The sequence below is a fragment of the Hemibagrus wyckioides genome, linkage group LG11 (genome assembly GCF_019097595.1).
Source record: "Hemibagrus wyckioides isolate EC202008001 linkage group LG11, SWU_Hwy_1.0, whole genome shotgun sequence".
In the NCBI taxonomy this organism is placed as follows: domain Eukaryota; kingdom Metazoa; phylum Chordata; class Actinopteri; order Siluriformes; family Bagridae; genus Hemibagrus; species Hemibagrus wyckioides.
Window position 1 is genome coordinate 29,873,561 of NC_080720.1, and position 17,867 is coordinate 29,891,427.

Here is a 17,867-nt window from a genome sequence, read left to right on the forward strand (position 1 = left end):
CTTGACGTAAGCAAACATTTTCATGGACCTTCTACAACAGTAACAAAACTCTGAACAGATACAATGTTTGCTATATCATTAATTTGTTAATAAATAATAATTAATTAATCATTCTGGAGAAAAAAAAAAACACATAAATGCATCATGATACTGACTATTGCCTACAACACACCCCAATGTTTTTAGTGTCTTATCCAGTACAGTGACATGTGTGAATGACAGAGTCATCAAATGACTTGTAAAATGAGAGCTGACAGGAGAGTCTACATTCCATCAGTTCTGTAAAGGTATTTTGTTTTTTTTGGTTAACAGTACCTACCAGTCAGAAAACCATTTTCAGCATTCACAGAAAACAGTATCTAGTGTAGTAAGTCTTTGTTCCAGTTCCACCTAAAGTCCACAAAATTGTCAGATCAGGTGGGTAAGCGCTACCAGGTATGGTGCGTTTCTACTCTCTATGTGGATATGATGGAAAGAGTGGAGGACAGGACTTCACTGTGCAGGACACATGGGACTACATTATTTTCATTAATATATTACAAATTCATAGGGGATGAGTCTGCTTACAGCAGGGAGATCATCTGGTGACCTGGTGCAGTCAGAACAACCTTGAACTTAATGCTGTGAAAACAGTGTAGATGGTTGTAGACTTTAGAAAGAACCAAATGTAATGGAGGACCTACCATTTTAAACAGTGTTTAAAAGCAAAAACAAAAGCAGAATAATTCAAAACATAAGACTGAGGCAGAGTAGAAAAACAAAGCAAGTTCAAAACCAGAGAAGATCATTCTACGAAACTAACAAATATAATAAGGGCAAAGCAAGAAGGCAAAAATGCTATACACAAGAAAAAGGTCATACACAGAATACTCAATGGAAAAAACAATGGACACGGCTTGGTATGCATTAAACTGATGATACTTTGCGGGATGTGATACTGTGGCAGTGGTATTTAAGTACGTAAAGCCTGGAAGTGTGAAATGGAAGTGTCAGTACTTGGTGGAGGGTTCCCTCTAGCAGACAGAAGAGGGGTTTGTAGATGGAACACCCAACACCTATAATCCTATTTGACTTCCATTTCCTGGGAACCATCATCACCCAGGATCACTAGTGGGTGCTGCACATAAACTCTTTAATTAAAAAAGCCCACCAGCAGTTGAACTTCGTGCAGCAGCTAAAGAAGTTCAACCTACCAAAGACAATAATGGTGCACCTCTACATCTCCATTATCAAGTCCATACTCACCTCCTCCATCACCACGTGGTATGCTGGTGCCACTACTGGGGACAAAAGCAGACTGCAAAGTGTCATTCACTCTGCTGGGAAGGTGATTGGCTGCAATTTGCCACCTCTTCAGGGCCTGTACACTTCTAGTACAGTTATTATTAATATTGTGGCTGACCTCTCACACCCTAGACTCAGTCTTTCTGAGGCACTCCCCTCATGCAGAAGGCTGCAGTCCATCAGGCAAAAACCTCATGCCACAAAAACAGACTCCAGAGTCAACTAAGGCTGAGATATCGTAAGAGTCATGAGCATGGTGCAATATTACAGGTATAGTTAGATATGAGTACAGGAAAATTACCCACTTTTGAAGCTGTGGGTTTTTCAGGGCAGAGAGAACATCGATGGCTTGATTGTCCACAGTAGAAGAATAGCTGGAGGCGAGCACAAAATTTGTTGCTCCTCCAGGGAGGGCCGGTTGGGCCTGCTGGTGTTCCTGAAGCTGCTTGTTGGCGGCTTGCAGGGCCACTAGTTGCTCTTGGTATGCTTGAATGATCTCTTCTTGGTGAGCCACAATGGCCTGGTGGGTGTTCTCTGCTGGTTCCATTTCTGGTGAAGTATTCTGTGAGCAGGCTCCTGAGGCAGAGGGTCTTGAATCTATACACATAGTTTAATGTGAGCTAACAAATCCAAATTGGCAAACAATAGACGCAAAAGGGAAACAGGTGGAAATGAATCAAAATCGGCAAGCCAGAAACAAATCTGACAAATGAAACAAAACTTGTAACACAATGAAACAAAGCAGAGGTCATATCCAGGTAGAAGATAATCACAGGAATCCACAGCTGGGTAAGTCTCAAGAGAACAATACTTCACGAGCTGATAGCGTTCACGCTACTTAAATGTCCATGCTAAAACCCGGAAGAGCTCCTTCCTTGGTGGTGCTAGAACTCAGGAGATGGCTCCCTCTGGTGATCTGGTGGGAGCGTAGTTGGAGTTGCAGCTGCTGGAGTAGTCACTGGAGCCTCCAAGGAAGACAGGAAGAAGGTGGAAAGAATCCTGAAAGAACTTTTTACACAGTCCTACACTCTTACCTTTCCTCTTCTGCACACTCTCCTCCCTCCTCTACTTCTTCGACCAACAGTAGCCCAATTTCCACCGGCGCCCTGTAGGTCAACGGCGCAGATGGCGGTCATTGTTAACCCGGGCCTTGACCGATCCGGTATGAAATTCTAGTTGAGTACTGACGATTGAGTACTGACGATTCGCATGGCTAAATTTGGCAATGTTTTATGCCGGATGCCCTTCCTGATGCAACCCTCTCTATTTATCTGGGCTTGGGACCGGCACAGAAGTCACTGGACTGTGACTCCATGGCTAGATTACAGTGCAGTAAAAGGAGTTAATGAATTATATTGTGACAAATTCATGGCCTTCATAGTATTCCACAGACAACTCTTTTTTACAAAAAAAAATTTTTTTAATCGTCATTTGAATAGTGGGATGTTGGCATTCATAATAATAATAATAATAATAATAATAATAATAATAATAATAATATGCTTCACAAATAATCCAACAATAACAACAATAATCTGCAAACACCCCAGATATCTAATATATGCAAAAATTGGGTTCTATATCTGTTCAGAATTTATTACTTTTTTAAATGCCATCAGCTCATCAAAGCTGGTCTGCATGTGCTTTGAGATCTTGCGGATTTGCTTGGCAAATTTGGTTTCTGAGCCTTTTTTCAATTGTTCGGAATCTTCTTTGCTGAAGTATATGTCCAAGCCCACTGTAAAGCCTTGGATCAGACCTGTGGTCTTGCTGATTACACTGATCGCTTCTACACTGTCACCTAACTTATCTGTGATTTTAGCCATCTTGTCTCTTTTCAAATCCACACGCCTCAATGTGGACAGGTTGTATTTCTTCAGACCCTTGATATTTGTGTCAATAACTTTGACACATTTTTCAATTTCCCCTATCTGAAGGAAGGTAGTGGAAATTTGTGAGCAGCAGTATGGCTTCATGCCCAGAAAGAGCACAACAGGTGCAATTTTTGCTCTGAGAATGTTGATGGAGAAGTATAGGGATGGTCAGAGAGAGTTGCACTGTGTGTTTGTAGACTTGGAGAAAGCGTATGACAGGGTGCCAAGAGAAGAGCTGTGGTACTGTATGAGGAAGTCAGGAGTAGCAGAGAAGCATGTCAGAGTGGTAAGGACATGTATGAGAGGAGCAGGACAGTGGTGAGGTGTGCTGTAGGGCAGACAGAGGAGTTCAAAGTGGAGGTGGGACTGCATCAGGGATCGGCTCTGAGCCCCTTCCTGTTTGCTATGGTGATGGACCAGATGTCAGAGGAGGTCAGACAGGAGTTTCCTTGGACAATGATGTTTGCAGATGACATTGTGATCTGTAATGAGAGCAGGAAGCAGGTGGAGGAAAACCTGGAGAGTTGGAGGTTTGCACTGGAGCGAAGAGGAATGAAAGTCAGTCATAGTAAAGCCTAGTTCACACTACAGGATTTTAAGTCCGATTTAAGCCCGATTTGCAAATTAACGAGCTCGCCGACAGATCAGGCTGTGATTGTGGGAAAATCAGCGGGTGATCAGCGCTCGGCAATCTTTAAGTGTGAACTACTCAACAACGCATCAAAGAGGCAAGCTGACATGTCGCTGACACCTCGCAGACAAAATCCAGATATCCGGCATGTTAAATATCTGGGACGGTCGGCCGACCCAACATCACGTGGTGTCAATTGTAGCTACGACCTCCAGCCAATGAGAGAGCAAGTCAACAGAGTTGAGGTCACCGGCAGAAAAGCAGCAGCAGCAGCATGGCTTCAAAAATAGTGTGGACACAACATTAATTTTAATAAATTAAAATTTTTTAGAGCGAGACTCTACCAAAAGTCTCGTGTCATTTCCGGATCCACCTGTTGCGTGTGTTTTTGTGACAAAATGTGGTTTGGGGACGGCGTTGAGTGACAAGAGTTGTTATCAGATCGTGTGGTGTGTGACCCCCTCTTGTGGATCATTTACGAAGCGTCGCGTAGTGTGAACACCACAAGGACAAAAAGACATACAGTGAAGTCATGAAGTCTGAACAGCAAAGCGATCTGCCCACGGTTAAAGTCTTGTAGTGTGACCAGGCCTTAAGACTGAGTACATGTGTGTGAATGAAAGGGAGGGAAGTGGAACAGTAAGATTACAGGGTGAAGAGGTGAAGAAGGTACAGGAGTTTAAATACTTGGGGTCGACAGTCCAGAGTAATGGAGAGTGTGGGAAAGAGGTAAAGAAGTGAGTGCAGGCAGGTTGGAATGGGTGGAGAAAGGTGTCGGGAGTTCTGTGTGGTAGAAAAATTTCAGCAAGAATCAAGGGGAAGGTGTACAGGACAGTGATGAGACTGGCCATGCTGTATGTTTTAGAGGCAGTGTCACTGAGGAAGAGACAGGAGTCAGAGCTGGAGGTAGCAGAGCTGAAGATGTTGAGGTTCTCTTTGGGAGTGACACGGTTGGACAGGATTAGGAACGAGTACATCAGAGGGACAGCTCATGTTGGACACACACACACACACACACGTACAACCAAGATCTGATCTCAAAGGAGAACTGAACTGTGCTGGACACAGACACACACACATACATAACACACACGCACAGAAAAAGAACTGAACTGTGCTGGACATAGTCAGACACACACACACACACACACACACACACTAAATTGTCCTGTTTGCATGCACATATCACTTTACACTTATATATATTTATATATATATTTATATTTATCCTGTTTACATGTGTCACTTTAATATCTGCAATCACTGTATACACCGTTCTTTCATTGATTAACATTGTCTTGTTTATTGCACAAAGTTGGCCTATATGTTGTTTGTCTGCACTGTCTTGTCTTGTCTTGTCTTCCTGTGCACTTCTTTTGTATGTATAGTTCTTAAAGACTGCACCTTAAGTATAGTTTAATTTTTTAGTTTAATTTTAATTTTTAAATTATAGTTTAATTTTTTTATCTCTATGTTATAGCTCTGTTTGTCTGTGTCACTGTACTTTGTCTGTGTTATGTGTAGCACCTCTGGTCTAGGAGGAACGTTGTTTCACTTCACTGTGTACTGCATCTGCTATATATGGTTGAAGTGACAATAAAGCTTCTTTGACTTGACTTGACTTGAAGATGGTTTGGACATGTTCAGAGGAGGGAGAGTGAATATATTGGTAGGAGAATGTTGGACATGGAGCTGCCAGGCAGGAGGCAAAGAGGAAGGCTAAAGAGGAGGTATATGGATGTAATAAATGAGGATATGAAGCTAGTGGGTGTTGAGGTGTTGAGGATGCAGAAGATAGGGATAGGTGGAGAAAGATGATTCGCTGTGGCGACCCCTGAAGGGAAAAGCCAAAAGAAGAAGAAGAATTCCTTTTACTGCACTGTACTGGGCCGGTGTTTCAACCAAGCTGAATTCCTACCTCGTGTGCAGTTCTTGGGTTAGATTCCAGATTACAACCTTTTGTGAATAATTAAATCACAGTACTTCACAGTTGCTATTTAAAAAATGAAATTGATTTTATATTTGTTATATTTCTATTTCATCTTAAACACTACTAAGGTTTCTCAATTCTGATGAGACAAATAGTTTCCCTCATATATAAAATTAGCACTATATCTAATTTTGAAGTTAGTCCAAGCACCTGCTTCATTCAGAGCCGTATATTCTGCTTATCAATTTAAAGGCACATATTTTACTGTGGAATCTTGATAAAAATCCAGTCTGAATTGTTTTGCTGTTATGTTACGAAACATCTCTAGAGAACAGGCTTGTGCTGTTTTCCATAAAACACAGCATTTCCAAAGACATAGCTTTATGAAAGGTGTGGTTATCTTACCCTTCATTACAGGTGTACACTTTGAATAACTGAAATCTGACATGTATGAATCATAGGGGTGGAAAGTCATTAAGTGCCATGTCATTTTATTACAGAACTTAAGTGCATTTACTGATTGCATAACTATAACCATTTGTGTATAATGAAATCATAGTACTTTTACTTTGTAAAAAGTAAAATGCATTTTAAACTTGTTATATGTCTATTTCATCCTAAACACCACTTCTCAGTTCTGATGAGACAAATAGATTTCTCTTAAAAAAACAGATTTTGAAGTTGTAACTGAGGTCCAAGCACCAGTCAGAGTCTTATGTAAAAAAAACCCCCACATACTATTAAGCTCATATTGACCTCATGTGGTTTGCATGATTGTTGTTTATTGAAAATGCTATGCAGTTCCTAACTGAAAGTGAAAGGAAAATAGTAATAATGTCCCCACCTCTCTTTGTTTTGACAAGTAGGGTGGAGTACAATATGCAGAACCTCTCTAACAATGACGGCACTTACGTAAAATTAATACATATAATGAAATATAATCTGAATTATCAGTATTTATAACATCTTTCCTCTGTACATCATGTGTATATTAGCCCCAGTGGGTTCTGGTGATACAGCAACCCTGATCAGGCTAAACGGGTTACAAAAGATTTATGATACAGGAACAGGGACAAATATCAAAATCAGCATCAATACACTTTACAGGCAAATCGTGTATGATGTAAAATATTCTACAATATACTACTCTATGACACACTAGACACTATTACTAGTAGACCTAGTAGTACTACTATCCCTACTACAACTAAATCTACTATTACTAATACTACTAATAATAAAAATAATAAAGTATAGTAAGTAGGACAATATTATTTCCGTGGGTTTTATGGCTATACGGTATACCACATGTTTTGTCAAGGGATGATATACTGATACAACAGAAATACAAAAACCTCTTGCATAATCAGAATCAGAAGAAGTTTTATTGCCAGGTAAAGCAAAGGGTTAGAGCACTTTACAGTACTAGGAATTTGTCTTGGTGTCAGGTGCAAACATGTACACAGATAGAATAAACTAGAATAAACTAAATAAATACTGTATACAGAAAGTGACTTTGCATGAGAAGTAGTGCAATTTAGAATGTAAGAGTGAAAGTGAACGTGACTGTCCAAACATATATACAGATATGAAGTATGTACACAATCTAGAATGAAATAAATATTGTATACAGAAGTGTGAGTTTGCATGAAAATTATTGCAATTTAGAATGTGAAAGTGACTGTCCGTAAGTTTTTGAAGGGGGGGTTGGGGGTAAGTTCATCTGGAGGTAAATGGGACACTGTTCAGCAGGCTGACTACAGTGGGGAAGAAACTGTTCTGGCATGAGGTCCTGGTCCTGATGGAGGGGAGGGACTGAAAGAGTTCGTTTCTGGGATGAGAGGGGTCGGCTGCGATCTTGGCTGTGTGTCTTCAGGTCCTGGAGATGTACAGCTCCTGGAGAGATGGGAGACTGCAGCTGATCACCTTCTCAGCAGAGTGGAACACATGCTGCAGCTTGGCCTTGTCCCTGGCTGTAGCTGCAGCAAACCAGACCGTGATGGAGGATGTGAGGATAGATTTGATGATGACAGTGTAGAAGTTCACCAATCATCCTCGCAGGGAGATGAAACTTCTTCAGCTGCCCCAGGAAATACATCCTCTGCTGAGCCTTCTTGGTGAGGGAGCTGATCTTCTGCTCCTGGGTGATGGTGGTGCCCAAGAAGCGGAACACGACAGATGTGCCACTGTTCTGATGTATGACAATGATTTTTTTTTTTTTTTTTTTTTTCAAAATGATAGAAGGCTTGCACAAAGCTACAGATACAATAAGGTCTAATTATTCTGTGAAGTTTCATACATACATGAATTTCATGTGTAATGTTTCAGTCACCGATCAAGTAATTGAAGAACATCAGGGTGGTAGTGAGTAACTAAATGCAACACTGTTATTAATAACTTCCTGTGTCTGCTGTACCTTCTTACCCAAATATTTACCTTTCTGGTGTTCCATATAAACAGATTGGGTGAGAGTATAATCTTTAATATGGTGACATTTATGTAACATTTTTGGAAAGAGTCTCCAGTGTCAGCACTTCAAGTACAAAGTTTTCTGACACAGGATGGAGTCTTCAGGATGGAAAGCTTTGCAGTTTCTCAGTAATGTAACAAGCCAGTCTTATTATCTTCAAAAATGAGAAACTGAGATACTGAGGGAATGGATGTTTGTAGCTGCTATAATGTAAGTGGTAACAGCTTCCATCAAGCCATCAGGGTCCTCAACACCCAGAACTGAACTGCAGTGAACTGACACACACACACACACTCATCTATGTTTACAGCACCACGTATATAGACACTGTTTATATGCTGTTAATGCACAGTCACTTTTATGCTGGTTTGCACATCACTGCTATTGTAAGTGAGCATACACCAATCAGCCATAATATTATGAGCACTGAGAGGTGAAGTGAATAACACTGATTATCTCCTCATCATGGCACCTGCTAGTGGGTGGGATATATTAGGCAGCAAGTGAACATTTTGTCCTCTAAGTTGATGTGTTAGAAGCAGGAAAAATGGGCAAGCGTAAGGATTTGAGCGAGTTTGACTAATTGTGATGGCTAGACGACTGGATCAGAGCATCTCCAAAACTGCAGCTCTTGTGGGGTGTTCCCGGTCTGCAGTGGTCAGTATCTATCAAAAGTGGTCCAAGGAAGGAACAGTGGTGAACCGGTGACAGGGTCATGGGTGGCCAAGGCTCGTGGGGATGCACGTCCGGAGTGAAGGCTGGCCTGTGTGATTTGATCCAACAGACGAGCTACTCAAATTGCTAAAGAAGTTAATGCTGGTTTTCATAGAAGTGTGTCAGAATACACAGTGCATTACAGTTTGTTGTGTATAGGGCTGCATAGTCGCAGACCAGTCAGAGTGCCACCAAAAGCACCACTGTGCACCACCAAAAGCACCAACATTGGGGATGTGAGCATCAGAAACTAGACCATGGCACAATAGAAGAAGGTGGCCTGGTCTGATGAATCACATTTTCTTTTAAATCACATGGGGAACACATGGCACCAGGATGCACTATAGGAAGAAGGCAAGCCGGCTGAGGCAGTGTCATGCTTTGGGCAATGTTCTACTGGGAAACCTTGGGTCCTGCCATTGGATGTTACTTTGACACATACCACCTACCTAAGCATTGTTGCAGACCATGTATACCCTTTGAGACGGTATTCCTTGATGGCTGTGGCTTTTTTCAGCAGGATAATTTTGGAAAAAGGGGACCAACACAATATTAGGCAGGTGGTCATAATATTATGGCTGATTGGTGTATGTTTACTGTTTAAAATACTCTTATTTGCACAATACATAAATACAGTCTGTACTCTGGTCTACGCTACTTTATGTATCTGTCCTGTAGCTTATTGTATTGTTTGTCTGCACTGTCAGTCTTGCACTGTTTGCACTAGGGTGCACATTACGCACTTTATCTAACTAGGACAACATTCTCTTAGTCCTTCGCTCTGTGTTGTTGTTTTTTGTTTTATGTAGCTCTGTTTTGCCTTATCCAGCCCTGTGTTGTTTTATGCAGCACCATGGTCCTGGAGAAATGTTGTTTCATTTTAAATGAGTCCTGCATCAGCTATATATGGTTAAAATGACAATAAGTTTTTAGTGTCTTTTTCAGTGCAGTGACATGTCTTATTATCAGAGTCATCGAAGGACGTGCAAAATGATAGCTGATAGGAGAGTCTACATTCCATCAGGTCTATACAGTACCTACCAGTCATGTGTGAAAACCTTCATTTTCAGCATTCACAGTAAACCGTATCTAGTGTAGTAAGTCTTTGGATCCAGCAACAACATTTTTGAAAATGGCAAGAAAGGTAAAAATTCAATTTATACTATCCGATTTCATTTTTAAAATTGAAATTACATTGAGTTTTCATTTTACTCTGAAATTTGAAATGTTACGTATATTTAATTGTAAAAATACAAATTCAGTTCAATTCTCAGCTACTCAAATGCTCAACTGTCTTGTAAACAAAGTTAATACTAAATTAATACTACATTCTTATCCCACCTACACAGACAATTCTAATTCTGAAAGAACTTGTACTTTGCTTTGTCTAGTACATCTCTCTTCTCAATTTTTTTTTTTTTTTTTCAGATTTAAGCCATTTGGTTTAAGCCAGTGTAGTACTGTTAAGTGGCAGAGTAGGGGTTCTTCAAGACTAAAAAAAGACTTTGTGTCTTACAGACTATATTCAAAAACATATGTAGCTATTTTGTCATTGTGTAAATCACCTCCTCTAGAGTTTTATTTATATCTGAAACTCTCCACAGCCTCCTGTTCCTGCACCTAGAGCAAAGGGAAAAAACCTGGCAAAGCCAGGGGACATATGTTCAGATGAATTCTCAGATGATATGGTATATTATGTTATTATATTATTCATTCCATTCAATTCCCACTAGTGTGTTTGTGAGAAAGAAATTGAGAAGAATTTACAATATTGTTAAAAGCTACACTATATTGCCAAAAGTTTTGGGATGTCTGCCTTTACATTCACATGAATTTAATATGGACTCGGCCTGCCCTTTGCAGCTATAATAGCTTCAAGTCTTCTAGCAAGACAAGGTTTAGGAGTGTGTTTATGGGAATTTTTGACCATTACTCTAGAATCGCATTTGTGAGGTCAAGCACCGATGTTGGACAAGAAGGTCTAGCTTGTGGTCTCCGCCCTAATTCATGTTAAAGGTGTTCTATTGGGTTGAGGTCAGGACTCTGTGCAGGCCAGTCAAGTTCCTCCACACCAAACTCACTCATCCATGTCTTTATGGACCTTGCTTTGTGCACTGGTGCGTAGTCATGTTGGAACAGAAAGAGGCCATCCCCAAACTGTTCCCACAAAGTTGGGAGCATGAAAACACCTGAATTCAACGATTTGGAGGGGTGTCCCAAAACTTTTGGCAATATAGTGTATATCAAAATTATATTTAGCTTGCTTTTGACACTGTATTAAGGGTCTAAAACTTTGTGTCGCTGTGATAGCCCATGATCCAGGTTAAGAGGCCACCACCAGTTCCACCTAAAGTCCACAAAATTATCAGATCAGGTGGGAAAGCTGTACCTGGCATGGTGCGTTCCAGTTCTGTGCCTGAATATGATAAAAAGAGTGGAGGACAAGACTTCACTGTGCAGGTAACATGGGACTGTATTATTTTCATTTACTTATTACAAATTCATAAGGCCTTCCACAAATAGTATTATAAGTATTATAAATTCCAATAATATTTTACAGTTATACTAGGAACTTGGGATCTTTACCTCACTGGAGATTTGCCATGTTAAAGGCCTTAATGTCTACAGACCTGGACTCCCCTGGAATCTATGCTAGGATCATGTTTGTAGATTTTAAGATTTTCAGCTCTGCTTTCAATATTATCATTCAATCTCTACTATAGAACAAGCTCTACCAGCTGACTGTGCCTGTGCCTGTACCTGTAGGTGGGTCACAGATTTTTTGACTGACAGGAAGAGGCATGTGAGACTGGAAAAACGTGGCTCTGATTCCCAGACCATCAATACTGGTTCCCCACAAGGCTGTGTTCTGTCTCTTTTACTCATATCTTTGTACACTAACAGCTGCACCTCCAGTCACCAGTCCATCAAACTACTGAAAAGTGCAGATGCCACTACTATTATTGGGCGCATCTCTGAAGGGAATGAGTCTTCCTACAGGAGGGAGATCATCTGGTGACCTGGTGCAGTCAGAACAACCTTGAACTCAATGCTGTGAAAACAGTGGATATGGTTGCAGACTTTAGAAAGAACCCAATGAAATGTAATCTGTGTCTGACCTCATAGTTGGCTTCTGCAGAGGTTAATTTATGGCAAAAAAGGCAGATGAGTGGATTTTCCCTTGGTCCCCATTAGTGTTGTGATAGCACTGCTCCCATAACACTGCATGAAGCGTCCACCTCTACAGTGAATGGGAGATCGGGGGCGTAGGGGGCATAGGATGGGGGTAATTGGTCAAACGCTTGCTGGGTGGTGTCAGACCATCGTAACTTCTTGGGCTTCCCCTTAAGTAGGGACAAAAGTGGGGTGGCCACTGAATTATAACCCCAAATAAGTCAGCAGTAGAAATTTGCGAAGCCTAGAAACCATTGTAAGTCTTTGATCCTTGATGAAGTGGGCCACAAGATGGAGCACAGCTGGAGCATAAGATTGTATGGCATGACCAAGTATTTATAGTGGCCTTGTGAGGTAATGAAGGTGACCCTCCGTATCTTGATCAAATTGTACGCATTCCTCAGGTCCAGCTTGGTAAATATCCGTGTATTTCTGAAATGTTCTAATGCTGGTTGTACCAGAGATAAATGGTAAGGGTGCTTTACTGTAATGGTGTTCAATCCCCAGCAATCTATACAGGGTCACAACCTGCCATCCTTCTTCTCGATGAAGAAGAAGCCACACGCTGCCTGTGAGGTAGAAGGGCGGATAAAGCCCAATGGAGCAGTTGAGCATTGGTGGCTTGGAGGGGAGTCAGCTGCTCCTGATAAGCTGCAATGGCTTGACCCTGCTGTGCCACCATGGCCTGAAGCTGTTGTTAATCCGCTGGACCCAAAGGAGACAAAGTATCCTGTAACGGAGGAGCTGCAGATTCCACATGCGGTTTCAATAGCGTATAATAGCAGAAACCAGAGCACAATAATCCAAAACGTAAGACTGAGGCAGAGTAAAAAAATAAAGCACAAAGTTCAAAACCAGAGAAAATAAGTCCATGAAGCTAACAAAAAGGCAAAGCAACAAGGCAAAAATGGTATAGACAAGAAAAAGGTCACACACACAGAATACTCAATGGAAAACAATGGAGAACATGGCTCAGTATGCAGTAAACTCACAATATTTTGCAGGGTTGTGATGGCGTGGTAGCAGTATTTAAGTCTGTGAAACCTGGAATTGTGAACCAGAAGTGTTCTGTCAAGACCCAGAAGTGTGAGTACTCAGGGGAGGGTTCCCTCTGGTGGCCAGGAGAGGGGTTCATAGATGTAACACCCAACACCACCTACATGTATAATCCTGTTTGATTCCCCAGTCAATACTGTGGACTCCTTCTATTTCCTGGGAACCATCATCACCCAGGATCTTAAGTGGGTGCTGCACATTAATTAAAAAAGCCCACCAGCAGTTGGACTTCCTGCAGCAGCTAAAGAAGATCAACCTACCAAAGACAATGATGGTGCACTTCTACACCTCCATTATCAAATCCATACTCACCTCGTCCATCTCTACTTGGTATGCTGCTGACACTTCCATAAACAGACTGCAGAGTGTCATTCACTGTGCTGAGAAGGTGATTGGCTGCCATTTGCCACCTCTTCAGGGCCTGTACACTTTCAGGACCCAGAATTGGGCAGTTAATATTGTGGCTGACCCCTCTCACCCTGGACACAATCTTTCTGAGGCACTCCGCTCCTGTAGAAGGCTGCAGTCTATCGATCAAAAACCTCGTGTTTCTTTCTATCAGCAACTGTGCTCATACAAACCTCATAAACAATATCCAAGACCCACCATGGTCTCTTAACTGCCTCCTTGGACATTAATGCACAACCCCCCTTTACTGTGTTCATATGTGTTATATTAACACACAGCAGCCATACTGCACCTGCACCTTCTTATCCTCCTACCTCATACTGTGTGCATCTGCACTGCATGTAGTATTTGCAATTTGACATTTATACTAGTTCACTTTTGTACATCATGCACTATTATACACTTAATTTTTCTTTTTGTTTACCTTTGTTAGATTTTTGTTTTAAAATTATGTTTATTCTTATAGTTTTTCATAGGTTCTTGATATTTACGCTGCCTTGCTTCAAATTCCTTGTAAATGTAAAACCCACAGTACTTGGCAATAAAAGTGATTCTGATTCTGAAATAATAAATGATAGGGTGGTGTGAGGATTATTATTTTATTATTATTTTAATAAAGGCACAAAGTGTTCTATTCCTCTTATCCCAGCAATTAAGTATTAATTCAATGCCACATTAATGATTTATCTTGTTACACAATGATAATTTAGTTAGGTTTAATGTGTTACATATGTACAGATATTTTTAGTAATTTCTAAGGATATCTCATTTCCTTTGTTTCATATGTGGTTGCCAAGAAGAATAATGCAGAGGATGGCATCAGATCCCTGGCACTGCAGTGCCCAAGTCAAACGTCAGATAAATCCAGTGATCAGGGGAAGACATATGTTAGACGTGAAGTAAGTGATATATTTGATGACAGTATCTAAAGGGTCCATCACTTCTGCCTGCTGTAATGCAGTGGTTCCAAAACCCAATCCTCTACTATACGCTCAGATAAAGACTAATTTATTCTTAGACTAAATTGTAAATATACAATGACATACTATACATTTCCAAATGCCTAATATAATAATAAAATTATATAATAATAAAATGACAAATTCATGTGTTTTAGGTGTTGTTGAAACGTCCGACTTGGCATGTGGATTCTCATCTGTTGTATCAGAGAAGTAATTCATTTCCGGAACAGAGCTCAGCTCAGAGTCAGCAGGATGCAGAGGTTGCTAAATGTCAATTGTCACAATCAAATTTGCATACTCTGTAAAGCAAATTCTCATGAACTGTATACAAATATGTATGATTTTGAAAATAACTAATCTATTATCACTTTCTTAACTGATTTGTTAAGCACCATCACAATTTTCTATTGAGCAATGTGTCAAACAGCAACCAATATAAGTGCACAGATTTTAGATCTCATCAGAAATACAAAATGCAAGCATATGAATTAGTGCTGTAGCATATCTATAGTCTTTATAGACTGGTTTTCTTTCCTCTCATAGGACAATGAAGATTTCATTGGGTGGTGGAACTCAGAGGAACGTGAGTGTTATGTTAATAGATGTGTTATTCATAGACTTGTGCACACAGGGTGGAGTTTAAAATTGCTTTTAAAATTTAAAAGTGTTTCACTTACATGTGACCGATGTGCGATGTTAGCAATTTTGTTGCTCTCTGTGACATCAGTCCATATTTTCTATCGCAGATTTATTTATTTTTTCGTCTTCTTAGCTCTTATCTCTGCCCCTGTCCTGTCATTGGTTGTCTTCCTCATGTATCATCATCACTCTAATGTGTTTGCAGGTGTTCTTAAGCCCTTGTGTTTCATTGTTCCAGTGTTAAATCTCATTGAATGTTTCATGCATTTCACAAAATCTGTTTGAGCAGCTCTCTAAATATGCATAACTTTCCCAGCGTAAATATTCACAAACATTTTAGACTTAATTCAAAGTTAATTCTAAGTTTATTGAAAACTGTATGATAATGAATATAGACCATCTTTGTTTTCAGCCTGGAAGGAATATCCTGACACAAAGGAAAATGATGCAATGTAAGTATGAATGTAAGAAGTGAATGCTTGAATGAATTGAATGATTGAATGACTGGAGGTTTAAACGTTCAGTACAGTTTAAGACACTTGAGGTTTTATTTTTAACTCATTTGCATTATAGCTATTCTATAGAAAATTTAGATAAAGGGTTAAATTTTTTACTTTCATTTTAATTACTACATTTTTTTTCTCGACATTTTGATTGTAAAAATTATAGCCCTTCAGTTTGGTGGAGGCTGCACTTGTTTCACTATTTTACCACTATGCCTGTCTTTCTCTATTTCTCTCTCCAGAACATTCACGCAAAAAGCCAAAAATCTAAAAAATGCTGTTAAGGTATATGATTACCTCCTTATTGAGCATGGAGCGAATCTGCAGGGTCACATTTTAGATCTAGATGAAGTGGCCAATAGCATTGATAAGGTCCATAAGGGAGTGAAGATAGCAGGTATTACTGGAGGAGCTGCAGGGGCAGTAGGGGTTGCAGCTGCTGTTGGAGGTATCATTCTTGCCCCACTGACTGCGGGGGCTTCATTAGCAGTGACTGCAGTTGGAGTTGGAGTTGCAGCTGCGGGAGGAGTCACTGGAGCCTCAGCTGCCATCACCAACAAAGTCCACACCAATATGGACAGGAAGAAGGTGGAAACAATCCTGCAAGAACACTGTACACATATAGAGGAAATTGAGAAATGTGTCAAAGTTATTGGCACAAATATCGAGGGTCTGAAGAAATACAACCTGTCCACATTAAAGGGGGTGGATTGGACAGCAGTGAAGATGGCTAGAATGGCACATAAGTTAGGAGACAGTGTGGGAGCGATTGGTGCAGTCAGCAAGTCCTCAGGGATGATCCAAGGCTTTTCATTGGGCATGGACATGTACTTCAACAAAGAAGACTCCAAACAATTGAAGAAAGGCTCAGAAACCAAATTCGCCAAGCAAATCCGCAAGATCTCAAAGAACATGCAGACCAGCCTTGATGAGCTGATGGCATTTAAAACAGTGATAAATTCTGAAAAAATATAGAACCCAATTTCTTTTGTAAAACTATAAACTATATACTATACATTTTAATGTATTAATATGTTTAAGTTTAAAAAGGTATGTTGTTTTAAAGCTGTGAAATTAAATTAACGCCATACTATAATGTGAAAAACAACGTTCATAACTTATTTAAAATTGACATAACCCAGTACACATTTTGTGCCTGAAAACATCATGTAATTTCTGTTCATTTGCTCTCATATACCTTACTAATCCTAGAACATTTGTTCAAGAATTAATCAGAAATAAAGTATCATGTAATTGAACACTATTGACTACTTGTTTGAATCTGCCTTGATGCCTAGCTGTCACAAGGCAGTCTGGGCCTGAACACCAGAGGGAGCCATCGCCCGAATATTAACCATCTCTGCCCACTTCCGGTACAGAGGCGTATTTAAGCAGCGCGCCATCTCTGCCTTGTTGCGAAGCATTGTTTCCCATTGCGGTCCTTGCCAAGCCTTTATTCAGTTAGTTCTAGTTGCCTCGTGTATGACCTTGCCCGTTTACCTTTTTGACTACGAGTTTCGGATTTTGTGTTTTTGGCTTTGATTCATAGTGTTTGTTTTTCTGGTTTTTGACTCTTCGCCTACGTTACCTTGACTACGATTTTTGCCTGCCGTTCTAGAATAAATCTGCATATGGATTCTAACACTCCGACGCCTGACGAGTCGTTACAGAATGCTTCGCCGGAAATGAGTCCAGCAGATATGCAAGCTGCGTTATGGCGACAACGAGTCCTCCTCCGTGCTTATCAAGAAGAGGTTGACTCACTGAAAGTCACGAATCAACAACTCCAGCAACAGCCACGGGAACAAACAGCCACCGTGGCATCAGCATTCCACATACGCAGCGAACTTCCTCGTTTTGCTTTACCAGAAAAGTTCGACGGATCCGCCGATCGCTGCCGGGGTTTTCTTCGTCAATGCGACAACTATTTTGCTCATCAACCAGAGGCATACAGCGACAAGAGAACCAGGTGCCAGGTGCAGGAAATGGCATGCCGCGACACCAATGTGATGCTGTCACAATACATCTCCACAGCCATTCGTCTAGACAACCTGCGCCGCCAACACCGACCTACAGCCGCCATTTCACATGCCATGCCACGTCGTATGATGGAGGTTCAACAACACACAGAGGATTTATCAGAACCCATGCAACTGGGGAGGGCTCGGGTTACCGAGGAAGAGCGTGAGCGGCGCACTAAGCTCAATCTCTGCTTTTACTGC

At 40.7% G+C, this 17,867-nt stretch overlaps 1 protein-coding gene across 1 annotated transcript; it reads left to right on the forward strand.

Moving 5' to 3' along the window:
• The first annotated feature begins 9,922 nt into the window (after positions 1 to 9,922).
• LOC131361351 (apolipoprotein L4-like) lies at positions 9,923 to 16,723 on the forward strand. The gene is made up of 8 exons (XM_058402391.1): positions 9,923 to 10,047; positions 10,508 to 10,591; positions 11,214 to 11,363; positions 14,342 to 14,440; positions 14,659 to 14,763; positions 15,047 to 15,086; positions 15,555 to 15,594; positions 15,888 to 16,723. The coding sequence occupies exons 1-8, from the start codon at positions 10,036 to 10,038 to the stop codon at positions 16,618 to 16,620; spliced, it is 1,263 nt and encodes a 420-aa protein (XP_058258374.1). The 5' UTR covers positions 9,923 to 10,035; the 3' UTR covers positions 16,621 to 16,723.
• Positions 16,724 to 17,867: the final 1,144 nt, after the last annotated feature.

Excerpts from the sequence above, each read along its gene's own strand:
- LOC131361351 (XM_058402391.1), top strand. Across the intron at positions 11,364-14,341 it reads GACAAGACTTCACTGTGCAG|AATAATGCAGAGGATGGCAT; the intron begins GTAACATGGGAC and ends GTTGCCAAGAAG. Across the intron at positions 14,764-15,046 it reads AGAGTCAGCAGGATGCAGAG|GACAATGAAGATTTCATTGG; the intron begins GTTGCTAAATGT and ends TTCCTCTCATAG.